Source organism: Rhinolophus sinicus, chromosome 1, assembly GCF_057876585.1.
Source record: "Rhinolophus sinicus isolate RSI-liver-muscle chromosome 1, RSI-T2T, whole genome shotgun sequence".
Taxonomy (NCBI): Eukaryota; Metazoa; Chordata; class Mammalia; order Chiroptera; family Rhinolophidae; genus Rhinolophus; species Rhinolophus sinicus.
This window is the reverse complement of record NC_142501.1, coordinates 55,209,340-55,224,256: the sequence shown is the minus strand read 5'-3', so window position 1 is coordinate 55,224,256 and position 14,917 is coordinate 55,209,340. Positions and strand designations below refer to the sequence as shown.

Sequence of the window (14,917 nt, the reverse complement as noted above, 5' to 3'; positions counted from 1 at the left end):
CTGGGCCTCCCACAGCTACTAGTGCATTCTTCTATCAACCCTATGGACTTCTATGTCTGGGAAGGCAGGAATGGACCTCAGAGGTCTTTAAGCTGTCCCTACCCCCCTCCCACCCCAATTTTGTATATGCGCATCTCTAGGGAGAGGGTTCATTGAAGTTTCATTCGGTTCTCATGAGGTCTCTGGCCCAGAAGAAAAGACCCACAGCCTGTATCTAAATTACAGTATTTCTGTTTTATAACAACACCTCACTCCATGAGCTTTCCCACTCTCATCGATGTGTCACTCTGTTTCTTCTGACCCTGCTCTCTTCACTCCATGACTCCACTGTTCCCTTCTGTTCGAATCTCTCTCCTTGCCCCTACATGTCCCATTGTGCCCTATACTCATCTTCCCCTTGTCCTCTGTGACGCCCCTTCAATATCACCCCCCCACCCCACCCCCACGCTGGTCCACCTTCCCTGGGACAGTGCCTAGCCTACCTTGTTCCTGGCTTTCTTCACCGATGACCTATGCATATGGGAGAGAGAGGCTGAGGATGTGGGAGTAGGGGAGGAGACAAGAGTGGGGAAAAGCAGAAGAAGAAAGTGAAAGAAGCTCTAAAGGAAACCACAGGGACTCTGTGGTAGGAGGGGTCATTGCCATAGTAACCTCTGCTGGTGGGGGAAGGGGAAAAAGGCCCAGAGCCTGAGGCCAACTGAAGGCCACCCAGAGAAGGAACCCCTTCGCCCGGGTTGCTCCTCGCAGGAGCTACACTCCTGTAACCCATCTGCCGTTTGATGAGCAGCTGCTGAGATTTGCTAGGTGCTCTGGCTTCGGGCAGTCCTGCCTGCAAGGAGCGCTACTTCCGGTAGAGGAGCCAGACCTCTGAACACAGAGCGCAGGTTCAGTTCCTTCTCACGGTTCCTTGTGGTCAGGTGTGGGGCAGGGGCGAATATTTCCCACAGCCCCGTCTCCCTACGGGTAGGTTTCATCCTTGCCCCAGCTCCAGCTGTCATCCCGTAGTCTCTGCTTCTCCCAGGTGGCCTCCTCCACCCCTTTCCCAGGCTCCACTACTGTCTTGGCTCCTTGGCCCCCAGTCTCATTCTTTGTGTCTCTCTCCAACTTCCCAGCTCTCTGGACCTTGAATTTCACAAAGCCTCTCCACTTTTCACCCCCGTTACTTCTCATCCACTGATTCTCATCAAGCCCTTAGTATGTTCCAGGTTCTCTTCTAAGCAGTTGTATGAATTATCTCATGAATTATTTAATTGTATGAATTATTTAATTCTCACAACACTCCTATGAGTTCTACTTGACAGGTAAGAAAACAGCCACAAGAAGGGTAAGTAACTTACTGAAGGTCCCACTATTAGTAAGTGATAGAGCCAGGATTTCAACTTGAGCAGTTTGGCTCCAGAGCCTATGCAGTTAAGCACCTACTATGATACTGTGGGCACTGGATTTTCAAAATGGACCATAGTCGTTAATTTCCCCCTTACAGTACTTACTGCCTCCATATTTCTTCCTATCATGTTCCTATATGAGGAAGTGGAGAGATCATGAGCTTGGGAGGCAGGCAGACCTGGATTTCAATCCCAGACGAGCCAGTTACTAGCTATGTGACCTTAGGTAACATTTTTACTTCTTACCTCTAAGCCTCAACATCTGTGAAAAACTAGGGGGCTGGGCAGATATTAACACCTATGTCGTGAGGTTCTTGTGAGGATTCATTTTAACATCACGATACACCTAGCACCTATTAAGTGCTCAATAGATGAGCTTCCTTGCTTGCTTTTTGCAGATCACTGTATCATCAACTCCCTTGGCCCAGTTCCACCCCTATCTGCTCCACTTTCTAGATCAGTTACCCCCACCACCCCAAGGTCTCCCCCACACGGGGTGTGTCACTTCCTCCTCTGCAGCCTCCCAGATCAGTACACAAAGGCTGCCGCTGCCGCTGGAGGAAAGGCTGCTCTACTGGCACCTGTGAGTACCAGGGCACCAGCCCTCCTGCCTCCCCTTACTCGTCCAGGCCCCACCGGGTACCAACCGCCAGGGAAGGGGGTTCTGACGCCCAGGTTTCTGTTGAAACTTGGGAAAGGCTCTGAACTCCTTTCTGCATTCCTAAGGTCCCCTGTCTTGTTTCACAAGCTCTTTCCTCCCCCAACCTCTCATGCATCAGTTTCCCAAGAATGGGGCTGGAGGGAGGAAAAGAAGGTGGGGGAATGAATATATGAGAGCTATCATCTGAGTGCCTGCCATGTGCCAAGGATTATGTCAAGGTAGGGTTCTCCCAATATTACTCCCCAGCTGCCATTTCTGCTGCCTAATGCCTTGTGCTCAGTGCAGACCTCCTTCCAGTTGGCAGCTTGGCCACAGATCCCACACTCCTGGGAGACTGTGGCCCAGTGGTCCGGTTCTGTTTCCTCCTTGTGATTCCAAGTGGGCAGCAGAGGATTCTGCTTGACTTTGGGAAGGTCTGGATGGATTGGGAAGATGCTCTGTTTCACAGCTGCTGAGGGAACAGTAGGGTGTGTATTGGAGTCAGAATTGAGTCCAGGCAAATGGGACAACCATGGAGGGAGAGAAGGGAAGATGACGAAGTCCCCCAAGGAAAGAGAAAAAGGATTAGGTAGAGCCCACGCAAGCTAGTGAGGAGAGGGCACAACTTTTGATGGTGATGGTGCCTGGGTTGGAGGGGAGGAAAGGAGCAAACCAACCATGTGGCCTGACCTGTCTCAGTCCCTGTTCTGCCTCTAATAGAAGAGAAAAGCAGCACAAGGCTGTTCATCGGTCTTTGATTAGGGAGGGGAGAGTGAGTCAGATTAAGAGAAGCAAGTGGCAGGTCACATATCCCCAAGGAGGGCAAAACCAGGAAGAGAGTGGGGAATTGGGAGAAGGGGATTGGAGTGGGCTGTCCTGGAGTCCCAGAGCCCTCCTTAGGGGAAATGAGTGGGGCTTGAGTTCTCTGGGCTTGTCTTATCTGGGAAACCACTGTGGCATGGGGGCCCCACCTGTGAGAGATGAGTCAAAAGTGGGCTTTGAGGTGCAACATCCCCAGCATCCCTGACCACAGGCGTGCAGAGCAAGTAGGGCTGAGGTTACACTGAGGCGGAGCCCTGGGCTGGGCTCTCAAGAGATGGTGGAGCATCCGTTACAGATACATTCTATGCCTGAGGTCACACAGGTGGCGGGGAGCAGGATGGGGGCTGTCAACGACTTGGTACCCCACCCCTTTTCCACACTCTGTGCAGAGCATCTGGATTTGAGTCTAGGCTGAGGAGGCAGATACTTCACGACCAGGAGTTAATGGGCCTTTCTCATACACCACTGACGGGGATATAGACTGGCACAGTCTCTGAGGAGGTTATGTTGGCAATACCGGTATTACAAATGACACCTATTTGTGGACCCTACAAATCCTCTTCCAGGGATTTATCCTACAGCTTCACTTGCACACATGTGAAATGATAACTGTGAATTTTCACTGCAGCATTATTTACAACAGTGAACAATTAGAAACAATTTAAATCCCCATCATAAGAGACAAACTACACTATGATATATCCATGCAATGGAAAACTACATGGTTGTAAAAGTGAACAAGGAAATTCTTTATTTTCTTGGGTCGGAGGCTCTCCAAGAAAACTAGTCCAAAGAAAAAAAGTAAGATGCTGAACTGTGTGTATTCTACTATTTGATGCTACCATTTGAAGAGCACATTTATGGTCATATTAGTTTGTATATACATAAAACAATCTCTAGAAAGACTATAGGCAACAAAAGATACTAAATGATGATTATTTATTTGGAATGGGTAGAAACTAGGGTTGATGGGGGATAGAAATGGAAGATTTCTCACTCTCTTATTTAACTTTTTTTTATTGTAGTAAAATACACATAAAATTTATCATTTTAACCATTTTTAAGTGCACAGTTCAGTGGCATTAAATACATTCGCAATGCCATGCAACCATAAACACTATCTAGTTCCAGAACTTTTTCTTCACCCCAAAAGGAAACTGCCCATTAAGCAGTCACTCCCCATCCTCCTTTCCTCCTCAACCCCTGGCAACCACTAATCTACTTTCTGTCTCTGTGAATTTGTCTAGTTGGGCTAGTTCATATAAATGGAATCATACAATATGTAGTCTTTTATGACTGGTTTCGTTCATGCAGTATAATGTTTTCGAGGTTCATTGATGTGGTAGCATGTATCAGTACCTCATTCTTTTTTATGGCCCAATAATATTTCATTGTATGGATACACCACCTTTTGTTTATCCATTCATCAGTTGATGGACATTGGGTTGTTTCTACCTTTTAGCTATTGTGAGTAGCACTGCTATGAACACTCATGTACAAGTTTTTCTTTAAACACCTGATTTCAATTCTTTTAGGAATATACCTAGGAGTGAAATTGTCAGGTCATAGGGTAATTCTATGCTTTAACTTACTGAACAATCACCAAACTGTTTTGCACAGTGGTTGTACCATTTTACGTTCCCACCAGCAACGATGAAAATTCCATAAATTCCATTTTCTCCATATCCTCATCAACACTTATTTTCCTTTTTTTTTTTTTAAATTATAGCCATCCTAGTGGGTATGAAGTGGTATCTCATTGTTTTTGATTTTCATTTCCCTGATAACTAATGGTGTTGAGCATCTTTTTACGTGCTTGTTAGCCATTTATTTATCTTCATTAAAGAAATGTCTATGTAAGTCCTTTGCCCATTTTAAAATTGGGTTGTCTTTTGGTTGCTGATTTGTAGGAGTTCTTTCTATATTCTGGATACTTATCAGATATATAATTTGCAAATATTTTCTCCCATTTGATGGTCTGTCTTTTCACTCTCTTGATAGTGTCCTTTGAGGCACGAAAGTTTTACATTTTGATGAAGTCCAATTTATCTATTTTTATTTTTATTGCTTGTGCTTTTGATGTCATAGCTAAGACTCCATTGTCAAGACCAAAACTGTGAAGATTTATCCCTATATTTCCTTCTATCAGTTTATAGTTTAAGCACTTACACTAGATCTTTGATCCATTTTCAGTTAATTTTTGTGTATGTTGTGAAGTAGGAGTCCAACTTCATTCTTTTACACGTGGATAGCAAGTCATCCCAGCACCATTTGTTGAAGACTATTCTTTCCTTATTGAATGGTATGGCACATTTGTCAAATATCAATTGGCCATAAATGGATGGATTTATTCCTGCACTCTCAATTATATTCCACGGATCTATAAGCCTGTCCTTATGCCAGCATCACACTGTCTTGATGACTGTGGCCTTTGTAGTAAGTTGTGGAATTAGGAAGTGTGAGTCTTCCTATTTCATTCTTTTTCAAGATTGTTTTGGCTAGTCATGCAATTCCATATGAATTTTAGGATCAGCTTTCCAGTTCTGTAAAAAAGGCCTTTGGGATTTCACTTTTTAATTTTTGAAACGTGGTAATGGATTGACTATTTAAAAATTTAATTAGTAAGTTTTTTAAAAATCAGAAATTTACCTAGTCTTCTCCAGAAGACTATAGGAATTGGAATGACCTGCCTTTTGGCTCTTTCTCTACTCTAGATTTCCTTTGCACAAAAGCAGAGGAAGAGAAAAAATTTTACAACCTCTGGCCTTCCTTCCTCAGTTATCCCAGACTTTTAGAAAGTGCTTCTTATGGGTACAGCTAGACTTCCCTGCTTCTCACACACTCCCTCATCTGCTCCAGCTTTCTTTCTTCTCATTCCTACTCTCTGACTTTCCCCTCTTATTTAGAGCCTCTGATCCTCTTTCCTTACATAGAATCCAAGATTATAAGAGCTACAAGAGCTGTCAGATTATTCAATGCCCTCACTTTACAGATGTGGAAACTAAGGCTCAAAGAGAAATTCTGACTTACCACACAGCCAATGAGTGCCTGAGTGGTCTGTTTCCCATTTGGATCTATTTTTTCCATGACTTGGAATCTTGGTGAACAGACCTGTGTGTAGACCTTAGTGCCTCCAGGCCCAGTGCCCAGACTCTTGGTTAGGCCGTTTTGCCCACTGTGGCCTCTTGAAGTCTGCACACAGGAGGGATGGGTCTTCTCCAAGGCCCCTTCCATGGTCTGGTACTTGCCCCCTCCTGCCATTTTGAAGAAACTACTGAATCCACAGGGGAAGTGAAACTATGAGGAGATATAAAGAATTGGGGTAGAGTTTTGAGAGTAACAACCACAGGCTAAGTTTAGAGGACTGAGAAGTTGGGGGGGAAGTCCTCCCTGATGACCCATGTGTTCCCCTTTATATCCTATTATAGACCATGGTGACTTTGTCAGTAGTCCTTGTTTTCCTGCTGGTCCTGAGCAGAAGTGAGAGTGAGTTGGACACCAAGATCTCATCTCCAGGGGAGGCTACAGAATGGGGGGATCCTGATCGGTCCCTGCCGGGATCCTGCCAACCAGCCCCCTCCTGCCAGAAGTGCATCCTTTCACATCCAAGCTGTGCATGGTGCAAGCAACTGGTAAAAATGGCCTATGAGCCATGTGTAGGTGTATGTGCAGCCTGGATATATGTGTGTGATTGCATGGGCACATGTGTGATTTTTCAGGGTGTACTCTGCAGTCCTGTGCGTGACTCAGTTTGTGCACATAGGACTTCTGTGTGTGACTGTTTGCATGTGTGCATAAACATGCATGCAAGGTCCCTGTGCATGTATGTTTATGTGTGTATCTGTGTATTTGTGTATATATGGACAAGACTTGTGACTGAATTTGGAGGAAGTATGTTCTTGTTGGAACACACGCTTGTGTATAGGTAGAGGGACCTATTATGCATGTATACATGTGAGAAAGTTTGTCAGTTCGGGCTGCCATAACAAAACACTATAGACTGGGTGGCTTAAGCTATAGAAATTTATTAGTTCTGGAGGCTAGGAAATCGAAGGTCAGGGTGTCAACAGATTCAGTTCCTGGTGAGAGCTCTCTTCCTGGCTTGTAGATGGGCTGCAGATAAGCTCTCTGGTGTCTGTTCTCATTAGGACACTAATCTCCTCATGAGGGTTCTACCTTTATGACCTCATCTAACCCTAACTTCTTCCCAGAGGCCCTATCTCCAAATACCATCATACTGAGGGTTAATCCATAGCAGAAAGTGTGTGTTTGGGTTTCTGAGTCTGTGCTGAGGGGTGGCAGGGGTATGTAGCAGCCTGTGACTGAGGGTAGAAGGGAGGGCATTGGAAGCCTGTGGGCTTTGGGTGAAAGGCTTGTGCTACCTTAGTGGCCCAAAAGGATACTGGGGAGCCAGTGTCTTCCTGGCTAATCAATTAAGGCTGTTCTTTGTTTATGCCTTAAAGGAGACAGAGTTCATGGAGTGGAGAGCATAGAGGTGGCCTAACTCTCTCACAGGAAGATGGAGAGTTAGATAAGGGATGAGGGCTAACTCACTAGGAGGCAGAGCTACAGAGGCTAAGCATGCCCAGGAAAAAGGCACAGTGAATCTGGGAGGACTGGAAGGGAAGACAGTCTACAGGAGGCAGAGAGCAGAGGTACCAGGTGGAGTCTGTTGGGACAGTCGGGTATACGTCTGCCTTCTCCAATCCCTAGACCATAGGCTGGCACCCAGGCCAGCTGAGAAGTCACTCTAACCATTTCCTTCCTCTGCGGTTTCCCAGCCAGTCCCAGGGGTACCAGACATATTGGGGGGAAGGAGTTTCCTTTTCTGTCCCTATTCTTTCCCTTCCCAGGAACTGTGGGTCTTAGCTTGATCCCCATTTCAGCCTGAGCATCAAGGGGTGGTTGGACGAGGCCAGCCTCCTTTTTTTTTGCGGTAGTGAAGTCCCTGAGATTCTCAATAGGAAGTCTGTGGCGCTAGGGGGAGGGTAAAGGTAGGTGGCTGGGTAACGGGGGAAGTCGAGATAAGGGAGAATAGGGGTGCTATAGGAAGTGGCTCTGACAAGGAAGGAAAGGGTCGGGGTTCAAGGGTAGCGGTGGAAGGGGAGGGGATAGAATCGAGGGGCTCAGGGAGCTGACTGAGAGGGAGAGGTTAGAAGTGGCTGGGATTGCAGACTGGGAGCAGGGCTGGGGGTCTGTAGGGTCTAGGGTTCCGATGCGCCCCCTCTTGCGACATAGAACTTCACAGCTTCCGGGGAGGCGGAGGCGCGGCGCTGCGCCCGGCGAGAGGAGCTGCTGGCTCGGGGCTGCCCCCCGGGGGACCTGGAGGAGCCCCGTGGCTGGCAGGAGGTGCTGGAGGATGAGCCGCTTAGCCAGGGCACCCGTGGCGAGGGGGCCACCCAGCTGGCGCCGCAGCGGGTGCGAGTCACGTTGCGGCCGGGTGAGTGAGGGGCGGAGGGGTCGTGGCAGAGGTCTGGGCGGGAACCGACACGCCCTGCTGACGCCCCGCTGCCCCGACCCCTGCCCCCCAGGAGAGCCCCAGCAGCTCCGGGTCCGCTTCCTCCGCGCTGAGGGATACCCTGTGGACCTGTACTACCTTATGGACCTGAGCTACTCCATGAAGGACGACCTGGAGTTCGTGCGCCAGCTTGGGCACGCCCTGCTGGTGCGACTGCAGGAGGTCACCCACTCAGTGCGCATAGGTGAGTGGAGCGCCGCCCAGACACCTACCAGCCCTTTGCCTCTAACTTCAACCACCGCCTTAGCCTCTGCCAGCACCAGGGCCCCCACCTGCCTCTGTTTTTAACAGGCCACTGGTTGCTGATCTCTCTCCCCAAAGACATCCATCTTCTAGGTCAGAGCGGGAGGGGATTTAAGAGACAGTCCAGTAGGACCACTTGTTTTACAAGGGTGGGAACTGAGGCTCAGAGTCTGAAGAGACGGCTCAGACAGCTCCCAGGGGTCAGACAGTGTCCTGGACCTACCAACCCGGGTACTGCCCTGATGCTACTGTCTCGGCCCGGTGTCTCTTGGACAAGATCTAAATGCCACTGTCCTTGGGGGCACATTCTGCACTCATCTCTTCTCGGTTCTCTGTGCCCTCCTTTGCCTCATGCTGCTACTACACGCTACACCCCACCTTCATCCTAAATCTCCTCTATCCCCCACTTCCCTGAACCGGTGGTCTCAGCCCTTTGCCCCTGCCAGGTGCTGGGTCCCCATCCTCTAGGATCACCCCCCCCATGCACTCCTCCCTTACTAGTCCTCAGCAGGGGCCCCTCCTTCCTGCTGCTGTCCAGCGACTTCTGGCACAGCTTTCATGCCTCCCCTCCCTAGGCTTTGGCTCCTTCGTGGACAAAACGGTGCTGCCCTTCGTGAGCACGGTGCCCTCCAAGCTTCGCCACCCCTGTCCCACCCGGCTGGAGCACTGCCAGCCGCCCTTCAGCTTTCACCACGTGCTGTCCCTGACGGGGGACGCCAAGGCCTTTGAGCGGGAGGTGGGGCGCCAGAATGTGTCCGGCAACCTGGACTCCCCGGAAGGTGGCTTTGATGCCATTCTGCAAGCTGCACTCTGCCAGGTGAGGGGGTGGGATGGGGATTTGAATCTGAAGGACTGTTTGGGGCCAACGCTGCCACCTCTGGCTGTGCAGCGCACAATTCTGGGGGGTGCCATTCGTATCATAATTACTGTAGTTTGCATATTTATTTTGACAATTTCCTAGTAGACTGGAGTAAAATACTTTGAGGAAGAGGCACGTTTTTTCTAATTCACAAGAAGGCCTCCACGAGCAGCAACCCTGCATTCGGGGCTAGGGAGCAGCAGGGAACTAGAGGCAGGGGTATAGATACTCCGACTCAGACCAAAGCTGGCCAAATCGTCGGCTCACAGCACTGGCTGGGGCTCAACCCACCTCCCATCCCACCCCAGAAGCAGATTGGCTGGAGAAATGTGTCCCGGCTGCTGGTGTTCACTTCAGATGACACATTCCACACAGCTGGTGATGGGAAGTTGGGTGGCATTTTCATGCCCAGCGATGGGCACTGTCACTTGGATAGCAATGGCCTCTACAGTCGCAGCCCAGAGTTTGTGAGTCTGCACCTGTCCCCCGGGCGCTCCCCTCCTGACCCCCACCCCAGCCTCATTCTCCCTACTGGTAACCACCCTGCCATCTTCCCCCATTTCTTCTCTCCACATCCCTCCACTGCTCAGTCAGAAACCTGTGTCACCCCACTCCCTAGCCCCTCCCTCACTTGCCAAGCCTCCGGAGCTCCTGTAGCTGGTGGAACCCTGGTTCCTGGATTTTCCCGGGCTGAGGGCCCCTTTCGTGTTGTGGGGGACCTGTATTGTTCACCTTGTCCCTCTCCTTGCCCCAGGACTACCCCTCTGTGGGTCAGATAGCCCAGGCTCTCTCTGCAGCAAACATCCAGCCCATCTTTGCTGTCACAGGCACCACACTGCCTGTCTACCAGGTGAGAGCTGTCTGAATGCCAGACCCTCCTACCCAGAGCCTTTCTCAAGTCCCTCAAAGACCCATTCTCCTCCCCCCCATATTCCCTTCTCCCAGACCCCCAGAAACCCGTTTCCCTAGAGCTGTGATCCACCATTTCCGAAACTCCTCATAATTCAGGAGCTGAGTAAGCTGATTCCCAAGTCTGCAGTGGGGGAGCTAAGTGAGAACTCCAGCAACGTGGTACAGCTCATCATGGACGCTTATAATGTGAGGCGCTGGGGTGGGGGAAGGACGGTGAGGGTGGGCACTGGGGCAAGGTGGAAAGGGGCCCTCCGGAGGGTGGCAGAACTAAAAAGGAATAATCGCTTTTTGGGTAACACGCCACAGCGCCTACCTGCAGTTTGCATATGGCTGTCATTAGTTCACTCACTCACTCACTCACTCACTCACTCACTCTTATATTTATAAATCTTAAGTTTCTGATTTGTGCAGAGTATGGAGCCCTGCTCTGGGCAAGAAAAAACACTTAATACTCACTAGCTTTCATTACATACCAAGCACTGCCCTAAGTGCACCGAGTGTTTGCTGTCTCATGTAACCCTACTAAAACCCCTGCTGGGGAACTGTTACCGTCTCTATTTTAGAGATGGGGCTACAGATACAAGGAAGCTAAGTGACCTGCTCAAGGTCATTCAGATAACAGACGGAAGGGCTGGGATTTGTCTCCTAGTCCAAAGAATGTGACAACCGGAGTCTACTTTCATTAAGCTTATAAACAATTCAGATATTCTTCACAGGAACCATAGAATTTTACAGAAAGAATCACAAAAATTCCTAAGTGTTTTTTGGGTTTAGGTCTTATCTCTGCAACTAGACTGTAGGCTTCTTGATGATAGGACCATGTCCTAAACCCAGTGAGAAAATCTGAGATAGTATCAAATTTCCCAGGACCAAGTTTGGGAGAACTGCCCTTTAGACCGTGTATGCAAACAGGTTTGATATCCTGATTTGGGGTGTGAAAACATAGGCACTGCACGCTTACAGCGCCTAGCCAGGCCCTCACTGCAGGTCTCAGGAACCCCGTGTACTTATCTCAAGGTTCTCACGGGTCCTTCCTTCAGAAATGCCTCCTGACTAGGCAGAATGGAAGGAGCCCCAAGTGGGATGAGGGCAGGGATCTGGTAGAATTTGGACCGGCTGGAAAGGGCATGAGGTGGGGTTGGAGTCCTGCCTTCATGTTGTTACGCTCTCTCTTTCCACAGAGCCTGTCATCCACTGTGACCCTTGAACACTCTCAGCTCCCTCCTGGGGTCCACATCTCTTACGAATCTCAGTGTGGGGGTCCTGAGAAGAGGGATGGTGAGGCTGGGAACCGGGGCCAGTGCAACTATGTCCGAATCAACCAGACGGTGAGAGCCAGCCAAGATAGGCAGAAGGAAGGAAGTGGGGGTGGGAATGGGAAATTGAAGCAGGCGGAGAACAATGCAAAAGCATGGGGTAGTCCTCCATCTATCCTTTCCGAAGGGGTTTAGTGAGTGGCTCCTCAAGTGTGTTGCTAGGAGATACGTGTTAGCACGATTCCTTCATGTACTAAGGAGTGTTCTGATCAGTAGGTTTGGTTGGTGTGTGAGTGCACACCGGCCGTGTGCATGACCTTAGTCTGATTTCTGCCCATCTTGTCCTCAGGTGAATTTTCTCGTTACTCTCCAAGCTACCCACTGCCTCCAAGAGCCCCATTACCTGAAGCTGCGAGCCCTTGGCTTCTCAGAAGAGCTGACTGTGGAGTTGCATACACTGTGTGACTGTAACTGCAGTGACAGCCAGCAACAGGCTCCCCACTGCAGTGATGGCCAGGGGCACCTCCAGTGCGGGGTGTGCAGGTGTGGGCCTCCTGCTGCCCTTCAGCCACGTTTCTCCACGAGTGACCAGCCCCTGTACTCCTCCTTTGCCTTCCACCCTCCCACTGGCATCCCAACTTTCCTCTAGACACCCCTAGACTGCACCCGTGTTCACGTCCTGAAGTTTCTCACATATGCCAAGCCCTTCCCCTCCATCAGGACTCCCTCTGCTCTTCTACTCCAGGAGTTTCGCTGTACTCATACCCCCTCAGCCCCTCATCTGTCTCTGACTTTTGTGAGCTTTTGCGTGTGACGCTCCTGGGGTGGTCCCTGCCTGACCCACCTTTCCCTCCCCTGCCTCTCCGCCTCCAGCTGTGTCCCTGGCCGCCTGGGTCGGCTCTGTGAGTGCTCTGAGGCTGAGCTGTCCTCCCCGGATCTGGAATCTGGGTGCCGTGCCCCCAATGGGACAGGGCCCCTATGCAGCGGGAAGGGACGGTGCCAGTGTGGACGCTGCAGCTGCAGTGGACAGAGCTCTGGGCGTCTGTGCGAGTGTGACGATGCCAGCTGTGAGCGACACGAGGGCATCCTGTGTGGAGGTACCTGGAGACTTTTGGGAGAAGGGTGGGCTCAGAGTGGCTCTCCCAAGGGTATTTATAGTTTCGACCTGCAAGACACTGAGCGCAAGTATCAAAGATTCTGGTGTGAGTCGGGGCACGTGTCAGGCATACTTGAGGGAACCTGATGCACATGAATGGGTCAGCTCTCTGTACCATGTTGTCCACTGTGTGGGGAGTATGGTTCTCACCGTGTGTGGCTCTGTCCCAGGCTTTGGCCGCTGCCAATGTGGAGTATGTCACTGCAATGCCAACCGCACAGGCAGAGCATGCGAGTGCAGCGGGGACACAGACGGCTGTGTCGGGCCTGAGGATGAGCTTTGCAGTGGGCACGGACACTGCAAATGCAACCGCTGCCAGTGCCTGGATGGCTACTATGGTGCCCTATGTGATCAGTGCCCAGGCTGCAAGACACCATGCGAGAGACACAGGTGAGGCCTCAGGTCTGGCATTTGGGGAGGGGTGTAATGGAACTCGCTGCCACCTGCCTACCCTTTCCTGCATGTGGTGTGGTGACAACTGTCCAGCTAGTCACTTACTGGAGTCCACTGCACAGGGACTGTGCAGAGTGCGGAGCCTTTGGGACTGGTCCCCTGGCTGCCAACTGCAGTGTGGCTTGTGCCCATGCCAACGTGACTCTGGCTTTGGCCCCTACCCTGGATGACGGCTGGTGCAAAGAGAGGACCCTGGACAATCAGTTGTTCTTCTTCCTGGTGGAGGATGAAGCTGGAGGCAGGGTCGTGCTCAGAGTGAGACCCCATGAGAGTAAGTGGGCAGGGGTGCTGTGGACGTGCCAAAGCGGGCCCTGGAAGTGTAATGGGTAGGGCCTCAGAATGCAGGTGGGGAGGTACAGAGAATGGGAAAGCAGGCAAGTGGCTGAAGCAGAGCTGTGAATCCAGGCACAGCGGAGGTGCTAGAGCAGGTGGACAAGGCTGAGGCCCTGAGCGCTGCCGAGAACCGTGGCCTCTGCTGGGTTCCCTTTGATGACAGGCAGGGCTGGGGAGGCTGCGTAGGGCTGGACACACACTGTGGGCAAATGCTGATCAATCCCTATGCCCCAGCCCCCAGAAGTCCATGTGTTTCTCCCCCATAGAGGGAGCAGACCACACCCAGACCATTGTGCTAGGCTGCGTGGGGGGCATTGTGGCAGTGGGACTCGGGCTGGTCCTGGCTTATCGGCTCTCAGTGGAAATCTATGACCGCCGAGAATACAGTCGCTTTGAGAAGGAGCGGCAGAATCTCAACTGGAAGCAGGTGAGGAGACTGCCCGTTGTGCTGGGTTTTACTTGCTTTCCTTGCTTAGGTCCCCTCTGCTTTCTCATTCCACCCTCAGCCCCGCCCCCTCCGACAAAGGCCCCGCCCCCTCACCTAAGTCTGCGTCTCCTTTGTCCCAACCTTCTGCTAACTTCCACCAGCTCCTGGGGTCTGGCTCAAGTTCTAGGTTTAGCTATTAGGATCAGATAAAGAAGGGGAGTCCTGGGACTTTTCCTCATCATTTCCGACCTCTTTCCACAGGACAGCAATCCTCTCTACAAAAGTGCCATCACAACCACCATCAACCCTCACTTTCACAGGACAGAGAGTCCCCTTGGCTGAAGGGGGTAGGGATATTCACTCTGGGGCTCTTTTCACTGGCAGTACGGTGGGAACTGGGGTGTGTGTGTGTGGGGGGCTATCAGGCCGCAGCCTGAATCCACTGAAGAGTGGTCACCACCTATTTCACTCTGAGTGACACCCAAGAGGGCTCGTGCCTGCTGCAGCCTTGCTTCCCTACCTCACAAGGAGTGGGGGTCACCCCCCCACACACATACAATAAAGTCTTACTTCAGATTGCAGCTGTCATTTGTTTTACCCCAAGGCCATCACAGGCTGTGAAAATAGGGGCACCTCCTGACACCTGAAGGCAGGGAAAGGTTCTCAAACTTGAACGTGCAGGAAAGCAAGTGGCTGCCTGGGAGCCCCTGGTTGGGATGGGCTAGTGAAGTGCCGTCCCAGGGAGTACTGAGGGAGGAATACAGGCTACACTGAGACGCACTGCATATGCTGGCGGCGCCTGGCCTGCTGTGCAGCCGTGCTCCTTACTCAGAACTGATAGCCTCTTTTTACTTCTACCTGCTGCTCCTCGTGGAGAAGGGGAGTTTTAAAGTGGCAGATTATGGGGTAGTGG

The 14,917-nt window shown here is 50.9% G+C and overlaps 1 protein-coding gene across 2 annotated transcripts; it reads left to right on the top strand.

Moving 5' to 3' along the window:
• The first annotated feature begins 755 nt into the window (after window positions 1–755).
• Window positions 756–14,580, top strand: ITGB7 (integrin subunit beta 7). 2 transcript variants are annotated; one of them, XM_074325634.2, is made up of 16 exons: window positions 946–963; window positions 1,905–1,968; window positions 6,276–6,479; window positions 8,086–8,287; window positions 8,379–8,549; window positions 9,184–9,425; window positions 9,776–9,934; window positions 10,222–10,317; window positions 10,476–10,565; window positions 11,561–11,707; window positions 11,985–12,178; window positions 12,509–12,732; window positions 12,962–13,181; window positions 13,307–13,515; window positions 13,844–14,004; window positions 14,266–14,580. In XM_074325634.2, exons 3-16 carry the CDS (start codon window positions 6,279–6,281, stop codon window positions 14,344–14,346), a joined length of 2,397 nt encoding a protein of 798 aa, XP_074181735.1. In that variant the 5' UTR covers window positions 946–963; window positions 1,905–1,968; window positions 6,276–6,278; the 3' UTR covers window positions 14,347–14,580. The 2 variants fall into 2 exon arrangements, with proteins under 2 accessions (XP_019580034.1, XP_074181735.1); XM_019724475.3 differs by lacking the exons at window positions 946–963; window positions 1,905–1,968 and adding an exon at window positions 756–884.
• The last annotated feature ends 337 nt before the right edge of the window (window positions 14,581–14,917 follow it).

Bases quoted from the DNA above. Each gene is read 5' to 3' on its own strand.
- ITGB7 (XM_019724475.3), top strand. From the start codon at position 6,279: ATGGTGACTTTGTCAGTAGTCCTTGTTTTCCTGCTGGTCCTGAGCAGA. The intron at 9,426-9,775 runs GTGAGGGGGTGG...ATCCCACCCCAG, and splicing joins TGCAAGCTGCACTCTGCCAG to AAGCAGATTGGCTGGAGAAA. The intron at 11,708-11,984 runs GTGAGAGCCAGC...TCTTGTCCTCAG, and splicing joins ATGTCCGAATCAACCAGACG to GTGAATTTTCTCGTTACTCT.